This window comes from Podarcis filfolensis (genome assembly GCF_964270895.1).
Source record: "Podarcis filfolensis genome assembly, chromosome: 7".
Taxonomy (NCBI): domain Eukaryota; kingdom Metazoa; phylum Chordata; class Lepidosauria; order Squamata; family Lacertidae; genus Podarcis; species Podarcis filfolensis.
The window spans coordinates 37210141-37225139 of record NC_139603.1 but is presented as its reverse complement, the minus strand read 5'-3'; the positions used below and the strand labels follow the sequence as shown (position 1 = coordinate 37225139).

The 14999-nt window shown below is 39.7% G+C and overlaps 1 protein-coding gene across 5 annotated transcripts in view; it reads left to right on the top strand.

The window, feature by feature from the left end:
• The window catches only part of TSHZ1 (teashirt zinc finger homeobox 1), an 80083-nt gene extending 65292 nt beyond the window's left edge, over positions 1-14791 (top strand). For all 5 annotated transcript variants that reach the window (XM_083623585.1, XM_083623583.1, XM_083623584.1 and 2 more), the window contains one exon: positions 10233-14791. In XM_083623585.1, the coding sequence (XP_083479711.1) occupies positions 10328-13438 (3111 nt within the window). In that variant the 5' untranslated portion in view covers positions 10233-10327 and the 3' untranslated portion in view covers positions 13439-14791. The remainder of the gene's footprint in view (positions 1-10232) is intronic.
• Positions 14792-14999: the final 208 nt, after the last annotated feature.

Genomic DNA, 14999 nt, shown 5'->3' with positions numbered 1-14999 from the left:
AAACATAATGCAACATACTTATATTTCTTATAATCCCTAGAATGATTCATGCTCAATTTTTGTGTACACTAAATATTTAACAGTTACCATTTTATTTACTTTCTGCTTCATGCTTTTCGTTGTTGGGAATTTCTAACTGGATATTATTCTGGAAACTGCTTTGAAATATTCTCTTCCTGAATCCACAAAATTTATCAGTTCATAGTTTGAGGTAGACCATAAAGCACAAAGCACTTGAAGTTGAAAAAAATTGGGCTTAAGCCAGTTTATTAACCTCAAGGTCACTGTAGTTGAGCTAACTAAAATGCAAATCTGCTTTAAAGTTTATTTTAGATTCTGCATGAATGGGTTTTCCTGTTTTACAAAAATATATAGATATGCATAAGCATGCTGATACATATTATTATTTAAGCATGTTCTTAACTTGCTTGACGTGTGTAGAGTAAGAAAAGGATCAGTTACAACTGAAGGATTTTACACATTTCCTATATGTAGAAAGACTCTACCATGAACTTCTCTGCACAAGACATATTAAAATGAATGAGACTAGAGGGACATGCGGGGCACATGACATACTGTGTCTGTTTTCAGTTTCCAACCAGAATTAAGGGAACTACCCTATGCACAAGACGCTGGCTTAAAGCATGCTAATGTAAAGTTAGAGCACATTCAAACCCTGTTTAGCTGCAGGACTGCTCCTGTGCCCAAGTCTGGCAGAGGGAAAGTCAGCCTTTGGAATAGTGTTCTATCCTGGCTTGCCAGGTAATGTGACTAAGCTGAATGTGGTCTCCCTCCCACTATGCCCCTCAGTGCCCCTTTTGGGGGGACTTACACTAGCTTTCACTGAGCTGGTTGCGCTGGGATGAGAAGTTACACTGGAGTACCTTCAACAGAGCTAGGGTTGGAGACTTAATGCCGGCCAAGCCAGAGATCCTAAGTTGCACATCCCAGCAGACCCTGCCATAGGATTGCACCCTAAATTTCTCATTTTAATATGTTACATTGAAAACTACCGTGCTTAGCTTGTTTGTGACCAGGGTTGCTATGATTATGAAACAGAAGTACACACAAACAAACATATGCTCAGTTACAATATTGAAATTAAGTTTTAAACATTTTGCCCTCAATAAATAATTATTTGGCACCACTGAAATTGCATGAAGTTTAATTGAGTAATAATTAAAAACTGTGTGGAATCAATTTCTTGTTGAACTCGATGGCACTAATTCTTACAGATTTTAGCAGTTGTGGCTGCTATAATGGTAATCTTTTGCCCCCTTTAAAATAACGATTGTGGGGAATGTGTGTTTTGTATAGCAGACTAGAATAAATGTATGCAGAAAATAATAGAACAATTTAAACGGAACTGTGACTAAGAAACAGTATCACTGTATTCAATAAATAATATTATACAATTGCCCACCCTCACAATACATTATCATTATCCTATCCAATTTGCTTTTGGCTTTTCAGACATGGTCTGGGTTATTTACAGTGTGCACCTTCTCACTGAAGCAAACACAATGTGCTATACCACTAACACATACAATATATAGCACCTTGTGTCGACTTACATTAGAATACACAAATTTTAATGCTGTACAAAGATGACAGCATATCTATGGGGAGACATTGGCATCCAGAAGGCATATCATATGGGCACAGATTTTTAACAAGATGTAATAATAGAAAACAGGAAAACAGATACTCTCGGTCTTCCTATAGCTGTAATTTGTAGGATTTCCCTCCTGCAAAATTACAGAGAGAGACAGAAAAAGAGACAAGAGAGGCTTGCTTGCATTGTACACTGTAATATAGGTTGTTGCAAGTATATTTTTAGGCATCTAGAAATCAGAATAGAGTGCTTGGTTTAAATATTTCTCTGTGATTACAGGCCACAAATGTAACCCTGCATCACACTTTTAAAATACCTGTGCTGACACAGGAGCCAAAGGAAGAAATTCAGTGGGAAATGTTTTATCACAGCATTAAATAATTAGCTGACCTCTCTGACAGTTTCATATAGTAGCAATTAAATGCAAGCCTTTCTCTTTTCTTGATGTAGAATATTGCAGCATTTGACTGCAAACAATTGCAGGACAAAATTTCAAAGCTTTTAATTTGAATAAACAGCTTTTAAAAAACATCACTGTCTATTTCCCGGTGTATTCTCTGTTAGTAGCAACTTTATAGGTGTAAAAAAAAGAAGAAGAAGACATTGACCTTGTGAAATAGTGTATATTATTTGTGTTAACATTTTCACTATAAACATTATTTCTGAATCCTAAGTATTTATCCTACAACAACAGGAATATTTCAATGAAATGTCCCCCCCAAGGCAATTCTATAATTTAAACCATGATGAATTATAATATTAACAAATGCACATCTGTGTATGTGTATAGTGTAGCATAGCTGTGTAAATTCAGTTGACATAAGGAATATTTTTTAAATGTTGAAAATCAACGCAGTAAGTGTGTTCTGAATTGCTTTGTGTTCCCTTGTATGGCACTCTCATATTGCGAGCATCGAAGCAAGCTAATTTTGTCCAATAATAGTAGACAATATAAAAACGGTTTGTAATTATTATTATTATTATTGTGTGATATAAGCAGCAGTTTATAATAAGCTTTTATAGAACAAGCCAAGTAACATGAATAAAAATATATAATGTTCTCTCATTTTATAAGCACCGCAAACCAAAGTAAGTAAAAAGCAGAATTTCAAGCTCAATGCTTGTCTTTCCCACTTGTGCGTGAACAGCAAACTTTTTATGGATATTTCTTTTCCCCTTTGTTTGTGGCTAGGTTACGTTGTATAAATAACAGAAGAAAATCTTTACACCCAGCAAAAATGCATGACTTGCAACCGATAGTACAGTTAACAACCACAGATAATGAGTAAGCAAAAATATATGTGTTACGGAGTAATTATTAACTAGATATGTACAGCCTGTGTGGGAGCAGTGTTTGGTGTTGATCCCAAGAAGGGTTATAGGATATGTAAATACCTATAGACAAAATAATGATCAGCAAATAAATTATGTGAATTTTTTCTCAGAGACTTCTAGTGAGCTTTAACTTTGCAATATGTATTTACTGAAGTATCACAATATTATATTATTGTGTAGCAGTTTGTAATGCAAATGGTGCAATTCTGTGCATGTTTACTCAGAAGTAAGTCTTGCTGTTTTCAGTGTGTGTGTTTAGGTTTGCAGCCATATTTATTTTAGGTAGCAGTTGCAACTTCTCTGTTATTTAAATCCAGTAACAAGGTCTTGATACAGTATGCTTAGCTGTGTATGTTGTTGCAAAGTTAGAAACTTGTGCATTTCCCCGTACTGTGTGAAATTTAGAACATTTTAAAAACCACAAGCAATTTTTGCAGCACGAATGTTAAAAACAATGCATTTCTAAACCCTTTAAAAATAAAATTCAGCATTACTATGCTAGTCCACGGAAAAGCACACATGGGCTGATGCAAAGCCTCATATGTACTCAAATGCACAAAGCTTCTGTGTGTGTATATGGAGCCCTTTACTTTCTGTGTGTGTATATGGAGCCCTTTACTTTACTTTACTTTACTTTACTTTACTTTACTTTAATGGAGAGGGCAGCCTTGAGGATAAGGGAACCTTGTGTGCATCATACCTCCTAAATACCTCACTTAGGGTGACTGTGATCCTCATTCCATGTTCTTCTGTGCAGACATTGTAGTACACAGGGTGTAAGAGGACAGAGTGTAAACATACCTTATGTCTCTTTGCAAAAGCACTGGCAGATGGACCTCTGTGTTAAAGCAGCATCAGTTTGTACAATGATATTTTAGGGATAAGAAGGTGTTTCTTCTGTTGGACTGATTTTGGTGCAACCTTTACATGGCTAGTAACTGTAGCAAGCTGATTTCCTATTATGTTCCGAAGCAAACGTGGTGTGCTGGACATGATGGCTTTTACCATAAGTCTCAACAACTATGAAAGGGCATAATGCAGAGCAAGGTAAATGGCAGGATAAACTTATGTGTCTACCTTTAAGTAAAATATTGTAATACTGAATTTATGGGCTTTTATCCATAGGTGTGTGTGAGAGAGAGAGAGGGAGAGGGAAAGAGAATCTTTGTGTACACCCCCCCCCCCATTAACAGTAACAAATGGCAATATCAATCTAGGCTTTTATCCCACCTAGAAAGATAACCCCTGGCTTTTTCTTGCACTTTCCTGCAGAAAAGACTTGGACTAAGTTTTGTTTATTTTCCTGGATCTCCTTAGCCCTGATAAGATTCAGTATTATTCTCTTCAAATGTCTTTTTCAGTTATTAGCAGTAGTTTACTAGAAACCACATTCTTTTAAAATGGTCCCTTTTAGTAAAATAAAATGAGGTCTGGTGGGAGGAGAGGGAGGTCTAATGGATCTTAGTAACAGAGAAAAGCACTGGACTGTGCTGGTAGGTGAAAGGGAATAAGCAGGCCTCCTTTTTTTGGCACACAGATTTTCGAAATGTTGAATGCTGTTGAATTATGAGACCTAGGGGAATATCTTGCATCTTAGCATATGTTTCTAAGATATTTTTTTTAAAAAGAAGATTCCTTATGGAGGAAAACCCAATGCTTTTAAAAATAAGAAATCCGCAAAGTAAGCAATTAGAATTATCTCGTGGGGAAAAGCCCACCCAGCATTAGTCAGGAATTTTTTTCCACCCCACCTTTCACTATATCCTGTTTTGCTGCTTTCTCTTTTCCTGAATTGCTCCTGATCATCGCAGTCTAGCTAAGGACGATCTGCTTATGGAAAAGAAAGCTTCCCATGTGGTTCTTTAGCTGGATGGGAACTGTGTGGGCAAATAGGTGCTACATACTTGAGACCCATTTCTCATCTAGCAGCTGGGGCCGTGCACTAAAGATTAGAATTAGAATTGGGGGAGCAAGAGACGCTATTCAATTGCTTCTACGCTCCTTTTCCTCAGGATGTTGAAAGAGCTGTAAATGTGGAGCTCCAGGTGCTCCTTGGGTTCTCGGTTGGATCAGAGCCACTGCATGCACAACATGCCTAATACATAAATACATTTTGTGTGCAAACATTCATTTCAAATATTTTTCCATGTTCTGTGAACAATACATATAAGAAAAACATTTCCTGTATCCTTAAGCTCATTGACACACACACACATACACACACTCACCTATTAGTACATATGACATGGTTTTTCTAGCAAAGTATGGTTTCTAGTAGAGTGGAGCTGACATGGCGTACAAATTATTTCTACTACAGTGCAAAAATCTATGTTTATCACTTAGGGTGCATGCCTGCCACTTCTGTGAATTGGGCCCTTAGAATAGATGTATTTTGATCTAATGGCCATCTGCTCATGAATATCACATTTGCTAGTTTAAAAAATAGTTTGATTCCGATAAACACGTAATTTGGTAAGATTATATCGTTTCACCAGGTGGCATCACAATAGCAAAGTTTGATGTTTACTGTAAGCCAATAATCAAGCTGGATATTCTGTTGCATGCTTTATATTTGTCAGCTTTAAGTATTCATCTCTCATTTTACTTTAGTTTTCGCTGCCAACTGCTCTTCCCAGAATTGTTGTGTGATATCTGTGTCATAGTTTAACACAGAGATGGAGAACCTGTGGCATTCCAGGTGTTGTTGGACTCCAACTCCCATCATCCCTAGGCAGCATGGCCAGTGGTCAAGGATGATGGGACTTGGAGCCCAACAACACATGGAAGGCCACAGGTTTCCCATACCTGATTTAGCAAAAGGCTAAAGTGCTGCAGACCATTAGTATGAGCCAAAAATCTGTAGCAAGGTGTCACCTTTGGTTTCACCAGCTCTTTATAATTTAAATGCACCTTGGGGCTTATACTTCAGGTGTAGAAAATGGTATGTAATATTCAAAGTCAACACTGCAGGATTACCCTGAGGAACTTGTCACAGTAAGTCAATAATGACGTCCCTTCAATATCTATCCCTTTTTTGTTATTGTTTAATTCGACAATGCATTTCAGTTGCTTTCAGCAACTGAAGACACACAGCATTTTATCTGTGGGAAACTGACCCACTAAGTTTACCAAGAACTATAAATCCATTAAAATTTCAAGGATCTGGATACCCAGAGAAGTTGTAATATCCACCTACATCCTCTGTGCCTATGTTAAGAATATAATGTCTGATCCTTTTTTTTCCTGTTCAGCTATATTGCAGTTAAACTTACCCTGGTGAGTAGCCACACTGTTTAAACTAGCTTGGTGCTTTTCAAGGAAACTCCATTAAGAAGAATACATGTAAAAACTGTTTGGCACTTGCACATGTTATCGTAGTAGTTTGGGCATCACAGTAAGCCATGATTTATCATGACAGGAATGATCGACAGGCTTTTGAAAGGAGGAAATTGGAAGCTTTCGCTTTTGATTAATTTCAGTCAAGCATTGCATGTGAATCCTAAACTGTGGTTGATACTAACTTTGGTTTTCCGGAAAAAAGCAGTTTCCTAACTCATTCGAAATAAACAAATTTCAAACAATGAGTCATAGCCGTAGTTTCTCAGGTTTGGGCCATTTTGGTAAAAGACAAGTCTGGTCACAAAAAGGAAGCAAAATCTTCCAATCGCCTCCTTGCAACACTGCTGGAGAAAGAGGGGAGAGAACGGAGCATTTGAGCCCGAAGTTGGCTGTGGCCCATCGCTGTCAAGATTAACCATTGTTTTTTATATTGTCCAAAAACAGTCATTAGCAGGCTTAAGGAGCAATCCTGTAGGAGGATCTGCTGGCATGAGTGGGTTAGGATCCAGCAGATCTCTGGCTCAGCCAAGAAGGTCCTCATGCAGCCAGATTATGCCGGCCTAACTTCCTCACCTTCATCTTAGCCAGAGGTAAACCAGCATATGTCCCCCATACCAGCTCAGCCAGGACTCGGCTGACTGAGCCAAGCCTGGCAGATCTTAAACTGGAGTAAGCCCTGAAAAGGGGGCATGGTGGGGGTAGGACTGGACGGGTGGGATGGGGGCACTTAGGCTGGATCCAAAACCCATTCAGGTTGGTCACATGACCTGGCAACCTGATATAAATTAAGCTGGCAAAAAGGGTAGTGTAACTCAAGACACCAGCTTCTTGTGTATAGGATTGCTCTCTTAAGTCAACTAAATCATACCGATAATTTTCCAGGTGCTCCAGCTTTTGCCTAATGAAATTTCTTTGATCTGTTAAGGTTTAAAACTTTTTCATTTCCCCCCTCCCTTTTATTCTAAATATTTTAAGTCTATGGAATAGAGCCTTCAGTAGCAAAGCACTGCCATAGGGTGCAATAATAATCATAGATCTGACAAAATGAGCAAGTTAGGATTCGTCACAGTGCCTTCATTCTGGCTCAACTGTAGCTAAGCCAAGATTTGTGGCACATATGCTCTGAAAAAATGAGTGTTCCGAGGGAGAGGGACGGGACTAAGCACAAACTGGACCATCCTGGTCACATAACCTGGTAATCTGGCGTAACATACGTTGGCAAAAAGGGTGCTGTAAATCAAATTCTGTTTATAAGGCATGTTTTCTCTCTGCCAGGCTTAGATTGACTCAGTTGGCAGTAGCCCACTCTTGAATGGTGTTTTGATCTAGCAGACTTCACACTGGTTCAACTATATTATATTATAATATATTATATTATATTATATATTAATTATATTGGCTCCCCATACTTGGGATTGTTCCTTTTGTATTTCTGTTTTTTGACAGCTGTTTCAACATTAAAAAAATGAACTATTCTCTAATTTTGCACTATGAATGATGTCACTGGGTTGGTGGGGGTATGTTTAACGCTATTTATATCTGACCATGCATCATTTCAGATGCATAAATCTTAATGCTTCTTAAATTAATGTTGTGATAACAGGAACGCTAATAAAAAGAATCCCCTGTTGATTTGTACCATCACTTACATTTCAGCCTTTCAGTAATGGGTAGAGGAAAGCAGATTTGCCCAGTGACTTATTGTTCTTACCTTACTTTCAAATCCAAGTGTATATTCTTGCTCAGTTGCCATTATTGCCAAGGTGCTCTATTGGACTATCCATCTCGGAACTCTGATACGCAAGTTCAAATTTATCTTCAACCATAGATAGCTCTAAGGCTGGTTATACAAACTTAAAAGGAAGTAACTCCTATAAAGCTCAGTAGGACTATTGGAATAAATGTGATTATTCATGTTAATGTCTCTGAGCCATCTGTAAAATAACAATAGTAGAGGTAACATTGTGTGCTTTACATGTAAGAATCCAATGTTTTGGGATGCTTCAAAGTTGGGAATCCAGGAGAGAAAGTGGCAATGAGAGATGATTGGCTGGGAAGAAGGGAAGAAAAGGTTTGTCAAGAGCAATGGGATGCTGAGACTTGCTTCACGGGTGGGAAAGGAAAGGCGGAACTGGAAGAAGATGGATCAGGTTGTAAGCCAATTAGGAAAATTCTGGAACAAAGATCTTTGAAATGAGTGGTACTGGGACTTCTTGATCATCTGTGTGACTTGAGATCAAGGCACTGGATGTATAGGGGTATTTTCTAAAACAGAAAGGGAGATATAGAAGGAGGATAAAAGTTTCACAGGATTGCTTTTGTGAAGTAAGGTGATGACTCTTTGTGTATGAAAGATTCCCAGCTTCTGGAGCCCAAAGCTTCAGCTTTTGTGCTCAAGTTGGGGTTTAATGATTAAAATAAAACAAAGTCTAAAATCTTGTCTGGCTGAGTAAGAATGGGTGTGACACATTCTGAAGTGGTGATAGCCTGGAAGTAAACCTGTGGACGATCTTGTTTCTTCCCAGCTTAGCAAAACAAACAAAAGTTTAGAAATAAACATGCAACTGAAGACATTAGCTGCCAGCCAGGTCTTCACAGCAGAACCTTGGGGTTATGATTTGCCAATTTAATAAGCAATATCCAGGGATGGCCCAGGAGGTCAGGGTTGGAGACAACAGGTATATCAGAGGGTTGATGGTTTTGTGCCAGATAAGAGAGCATTTCATAGAAGGTGCTACCCCTGGCCCTTGGAAATGAAAGAGGCTTCTCCTGTGTCTTCCATTTCTAAGACTGGAATGGAGACTCCCTTTCTAAACTTAGCCTTCCTCTATCAAAATTAATCAAAATTAGGGCTATTTCATAACACCACTCACAAGGTTGTTTGGAAGGAAAAAAATATAAACATTTCAAATCATTGTTCGCATTAATGGACTAATATAAGTAACAGTAAAGGGACGCGGGTGGCGCTGTGGGTAAAACCTCAGTGCCTAGGACTTGCCGATCGTATGGTCGGTGGTTCGAATCCCCGTGGCGGAGTGAGCTCCCGTCTTTCGGTCCCAGCTGCTGCCCACTTAGCAGTTCGAAAGCACCCCTAAGTGCAAGTAGATAAATAGGTACCGCTTTATAGCGGGAAGGTAAACGGCGTTTCCGTGTGCTGCGCTGGTGCTGGCTCGCCAGAGCAGCTTCGTCACGCTGGCCACGTGACCCGGAAGTGTCTCCGGACAGCGCTGGCCCCTGGCCTCTTAAGTGAGTTGGGCGCACAACCCTAGAGTCGGACACGACTGGCCCGTACGGGCAGGGGTACCTTTACCTTTTTTATAAGTAACAGTAGTACATGCTTCTTAATAATATTTCATAATTGATGATAAATTTGTTTTACATCTGCCCTTCTTCATTACCATATAACTTTATAAATGCTTCTTTGCTCATGTTGAGTGCTTCAAGTAGTATGTAATGTCGAGTGCTGGACTTGGATGATAGAGATTTGAGTTTAAATTCCTACTTACCTTTGAAACTCACCAGATGACCTTAGTTGTACAAATAAAATGAGACTTAGAAATGTAATAAATGAATAAATAAAAAAAATAAACACAACCTTTTACCTAATTTATTCCAGAAAATCCCAATTAGTTGCAGTGGCAAAATAAGTGTTGCAGTTCAGAAAAAGTGGCTGAAGAATGAATTCTTAGCTTTATTCATACCAGGTTATTCTGTTAGTTAAACATAAATCCTGCTGAAATGTCATGGTATATTTTTAATTGCAACTGAAAATGCCGAGTGCCATGCTTAAATTGACAGGATGTGTATCTTCATAAAGCTGAGAAATAGGGATATGCGATCTAAAATGTAAGCCTCAGTCTCACTGTAGTAGAAACAGTGGTGGGAATGAAACGAAATGTGTACGTTCTGTAATGAATTTTTATTTTCTTATGTATTTTTCTAGCTTATGTTCCTGAGGAAGAACTGAAAGCAGCAGAGATTGATGAAGACAGCGTGGAGGATGACGGACTACCTCTGGACATCCAGGAAACTGACTACATGTGCAATGATGAAACGGAGATCAAAGAGGCTCAAAGTTACCAGAACTCTCCAGTCAGCACAGCAACGAATCAGGACGCAGGTTATGGGTCGCCATTCAGCGAAAACAGTGACCAGCTGGCTCATTTCAAAAGCACTTCCTCCAAAGAAGAGAGAGAAGATCACCAATGCTTGGACAATGCTTCCTATCCACAGGACAGCTTGGCACAAATAAAAGCTGTCTATGCAAATTTACTATCGGAGTCTTGCTGGTCTAGTTTAGCTTTGGATTTAAAAAAATCAAAGAGTAATGAAAACAGCCAGAAGGAAAATACCACTAATAGCAACTCTACTATCACTACCCCAAGTACCAATACTAGTACTAGTACCAGTACTAGTACCAGTACCAACACTAGTATCACTACAAGTATCAGTAGTACTAGTAACAGTAACAATAACAGTGGTGGCTCAGGTTATGACTGGCATCAAGCGGCATTAGCCAAAACTCTGCAGCAGACCTCATACGGACTTCTCCCAGAACCTAGTCTATTCAGCACAGTGCAGCTTTACCGGCAAAACAATAAACTGTATGGTTCTGTGTTCACTGGTGCCAGTAAGTTCCGGTGCAAAGACTGCAGTGCAGCATATGACACACTAGTGGAGCTAACAGTGCACATGAATGAAACTGGACATTATCGGGATGACAACCGAGATAAAGAAGCTGAAAAGACCAAACGGTGGTCAAAGCCCAGAAAGCGATCACTTATGGAAATGGAAGGCAAAGAGGATGCCCAGAAAGTGCTCAAGTGCATGTACTGCGGCCATTCCTTTGAATCTTTGCAAGACTTGAGTGTCCACATGATCAAAACAAAGCATTACCAGAAAGTGCCTCTGAAGGAACCAGTACCAGCCATCACCAAACTGGTGCCTTCTACCAAAAAGCGAGCACTTCAAGACTTAGCTTCACCTTGCTCACCTGAGCCGACGGCCATCACTTCGGAGAGCACACTTAGCGAGGCAGGAAAGGACCAGAAAACTGCCAACCCCTACGTGACTCCAAACAACCGCTATGGCTATCAAAATGGTGCTAGCTACACTTGGCAGTTTGAGGCCCGCAAAGCCCAGATCCTAAAATGCATGGAGTGCGGCAGTTCTCACGACACTTTGCAGCAGCTGACTGCTCACATGATGGTCACGGGACATTTTTTGAAAGTAACTAATTCTGCTTCCAAAAAGGGGAAACAGCTAGTACTGGATCCTGTGGTAGAAGAAAAGATCCAGTCCATACCTTTGCCTCCCACCACACACACGAGATTACCAGCTGCGAATATTAAAAAGCAGCCTGATTCTCCGGCCGAATCTACAACTTCTGAGGAGAAGAAGGACATGGAAAAGGAAAAGGTGATCGTTAGTGAAACAGACAAAAAGATTAAAGAAGAGAATGAGGACTCTGCGGAAAAATTTGAGCCAACGGCTGTGTATCAGTACCTCAGAGAGGAAGATCTAGATGAAAGCCCTAAAGGTGGGATAGATATATTAAAATCCCTGGAAAATACAGTGACAACAGCTATAAGCAAGGCTCAGAATGGAGCACCTTCGTGGGGAGGCTATCCAAGCATTCATGCAGCTTACCAGCTTCCGGGGACTGTTAAGCCCATTCAGCCAGCTGTGCAGAGTGTTCAGATGCAGCCATCGTACGCCAGCAGCGTAAAATCCTTGTCTTCGGAACACAGTGCACTGATCCATTCACCAGGGAACCTGACGCCACCCCCTCACAAAAGCAATGTCTCTGCAATGGAGGAGCTAGTGGAGAAGGTCACGGGCAAAATCAATATAAAAAAAGAAGAAAAGCCTGCAGAGAAAGAGAAATGTTCTCCAGTCAAGCCATTGTCACCTGCTGCTAAGGAGAACAAAGACTTTCCAAAACCAGAGGAAACCAAGCAGCAGCAGCAACAGCAACAGCAGCAGCAAAAAAAGGGCCCTGAAGCGGAAGTGCAGAAGGTCAAGAAGGACAGTCCAGCAGAACCTCATGCACTTAACGGTACCGAGCTACCTAAAGCAAAAGTCACAAACGGCTGTAATAACTTGGGCATCATCACAGACCATTCAGCTGAGCCATCATTCATCAATCCACTGAGTGCTTTACAATCCATCATGAATACCCATTTAGGCAAAGTTTCCAACCCTGTAAGTCCTTCTTTGGACCCTTTGGCTATGTTATATAAAATTAGCAACAGTATGCTGGACAAACCCATTTACTCGACGACTCCGGCCAAGCAAGCTGATGCTATCGACCGGTATTATTACGAGAACAGTGATCAGCCTATTGATTTAACGAAGTCCAAAAACAAGCCCCTGGTTTCCAGCGTGACTGATTCGGTCTCATCTCCTCTGAGGGAAAGTGCCCTGATGGATATTTCCGACATGGTAAAGAACCTCACAGGGCGCTTGACCCCCAAGTCTTCGACACCGTCTTCCGTGTCAGAGAAATCTGACGCGGATGGGAGTAGCTTTGAGGAGACGCTGGACGAACTGTCACCAGTACACAAGAGGAAAGGTAGGCAGTCCAACTGGAACCCTCAGCATCTTCTAATCCTTCAAGCCCAGTTTGCTTCTAGCTTGAGGGAGACTCCTGAAGGCAAGTACATTATGTCGGACCTAGGCCCACAGGAGCGGGTACATATCTCTAAGTTTACTGGTCTTTCCATGACCACAATTAGCCACTGGCTGGCCAATGTGAAGTATCAGTTAAGGAGGACAGGTGGAACTAAGTTTTTAAAGAATTTGGACACAGGTCACCCTGTTTTCTTTTGCAATGATTGTGCCTCTCAGTTCAGAACTGCTTCTACGTACATAAGTCACTTGGAGACACATTTAGGGTTCAGTTTGAAGGACCTGTCCAAATTGCCACTAAATCAGATTCAAGAACAGCAGAATGTTTCAAAAGTCCTCACAAATAAGACTTTAGGCTCACTTGGAATTGCCGAGGAGGACTCAGGCTCCACATTCCAGTGTAAGCTCTGTAACCGAACTTTTGCAAGCAAGCATGCAGTGAAACTGCACCTTAGTAAAACACATGGCAAGTCCCCCGAGGACCATCTGATCTATGTAACTGAGTTAGAAAAACATTAGCGTCCAGGTAAGCAGCCAGGTATGCAAGTGACCACAGGAACATTGCACTAAACTTCTTCATAGTACTGCACTAGGCCTGATCTGAGCCTCTGAAATCAGTCTTACTTTTGTTGCTGAACTGCCTATCTGGACCTTGGTTTTTCTTACATACATTTTGTAGTTATATTTATATGCTCTTTGTCTGATCTGTGCATGTTTTTTTTAAACCTTTCTTTTCTTTTTCTGTGAGTCAAAGTCTGACCTTTATTTTCAACATCTGTCCTTGATGTTAAGCTATCTTTTGTAGAATATAGTGGGAGACACTATTGAGAGACGTTAATTTAGCCGTAAAGAAAGACACAAAGAACAATAACAAAAAGACATCCTAAAATTACAAAGTTGCCATGACAATAAAGGTCACAGAACCCCGTAGTGTCAGTTTTTTTAACCCTCTGAGGACTGTAATAGCATTGTTGTGCCTTTCCCAAAAGAAGATTTTGTGTTTTAATTTTAAAAAAGGCATTTCATATTAACAAAACTGTGTTAAAATGTCAAAAAAAGCCCTTTTGAAAATTGCAGTCTGATTTGCAGAGAAAAGATGCATGCAGTTCTTTGACGATGATGAAAAGCTATGAAGTGCTCAAGGGGTTAGAAAACCACAGTCGTGTTTAAGAAAATAAAAATAATAAACCAAGTTGCCACTATGCCCAAATCCTCTGGATGCTGAAAATTGCCACTTGGCTGGCAAAAAAAGTATGCAAGTTATTTAAAAAAAATGTACAAATGCTTTTCCCCCCTTTTTCTTTTTTTCCTGTAAGATACTGCAGTTTATAGTTATTTACAAATGTAAGCTTTGGTACAAGCTGACCTTTCTATAGTGTGCTGCATTGGTACATTTAAAACAAAGCAGAAAAAAGTGGGGCAAGTGTTGGATTCAGTTCCTTGTAAATTGCCAGCATCAGCTTAGGGAAAAAAAAAGTACATGTTACATATCGTACCATTTTAAACTGTTCAACTTCCTTTGTACCTTCTGGCTGTATGCTTTTCTCTTTTAACTTTTTATATTGTCATTTTATATTCAATTTCTGTGTATATAATGTAAAACCACACTTTTTTTGAATAAAATTTAGTTCCTGCAGCTTGAGTTAAATAGAGAAATTTTACTGGCACCTGCATCTTCCCAGATGCATGTACTCAAAGGAACTATCTGACAAAATAAATAAATAAATAAAAATAAAGCAAGCAATGCACTATGAATTATACATTTTGATGTTTTATCATTAATATTGTACAGTACATTTTTTTTTTGGTTCACACAATTAAATCCACTGTTTTCTCAAGTGTAAAATAAACCCACATGCAGTTCTTGATTTATGTATATTGTGATGTCGTCATTACTTTGCCTTTGAGGTCTTCATTTCAGCAGCGAAGAGGTTTCAACCTGAAGTATGTTTGGAGTCATTTGTGTATTCTAATATGCTGCGTTCTGTTGCCTATGTATTAGTGATACCTCAGAATGTTATTGCAATGGTTTACAGATGCAAACTTGTGACTTTACCGGTTAGGAATGAGTGGTGTGTTC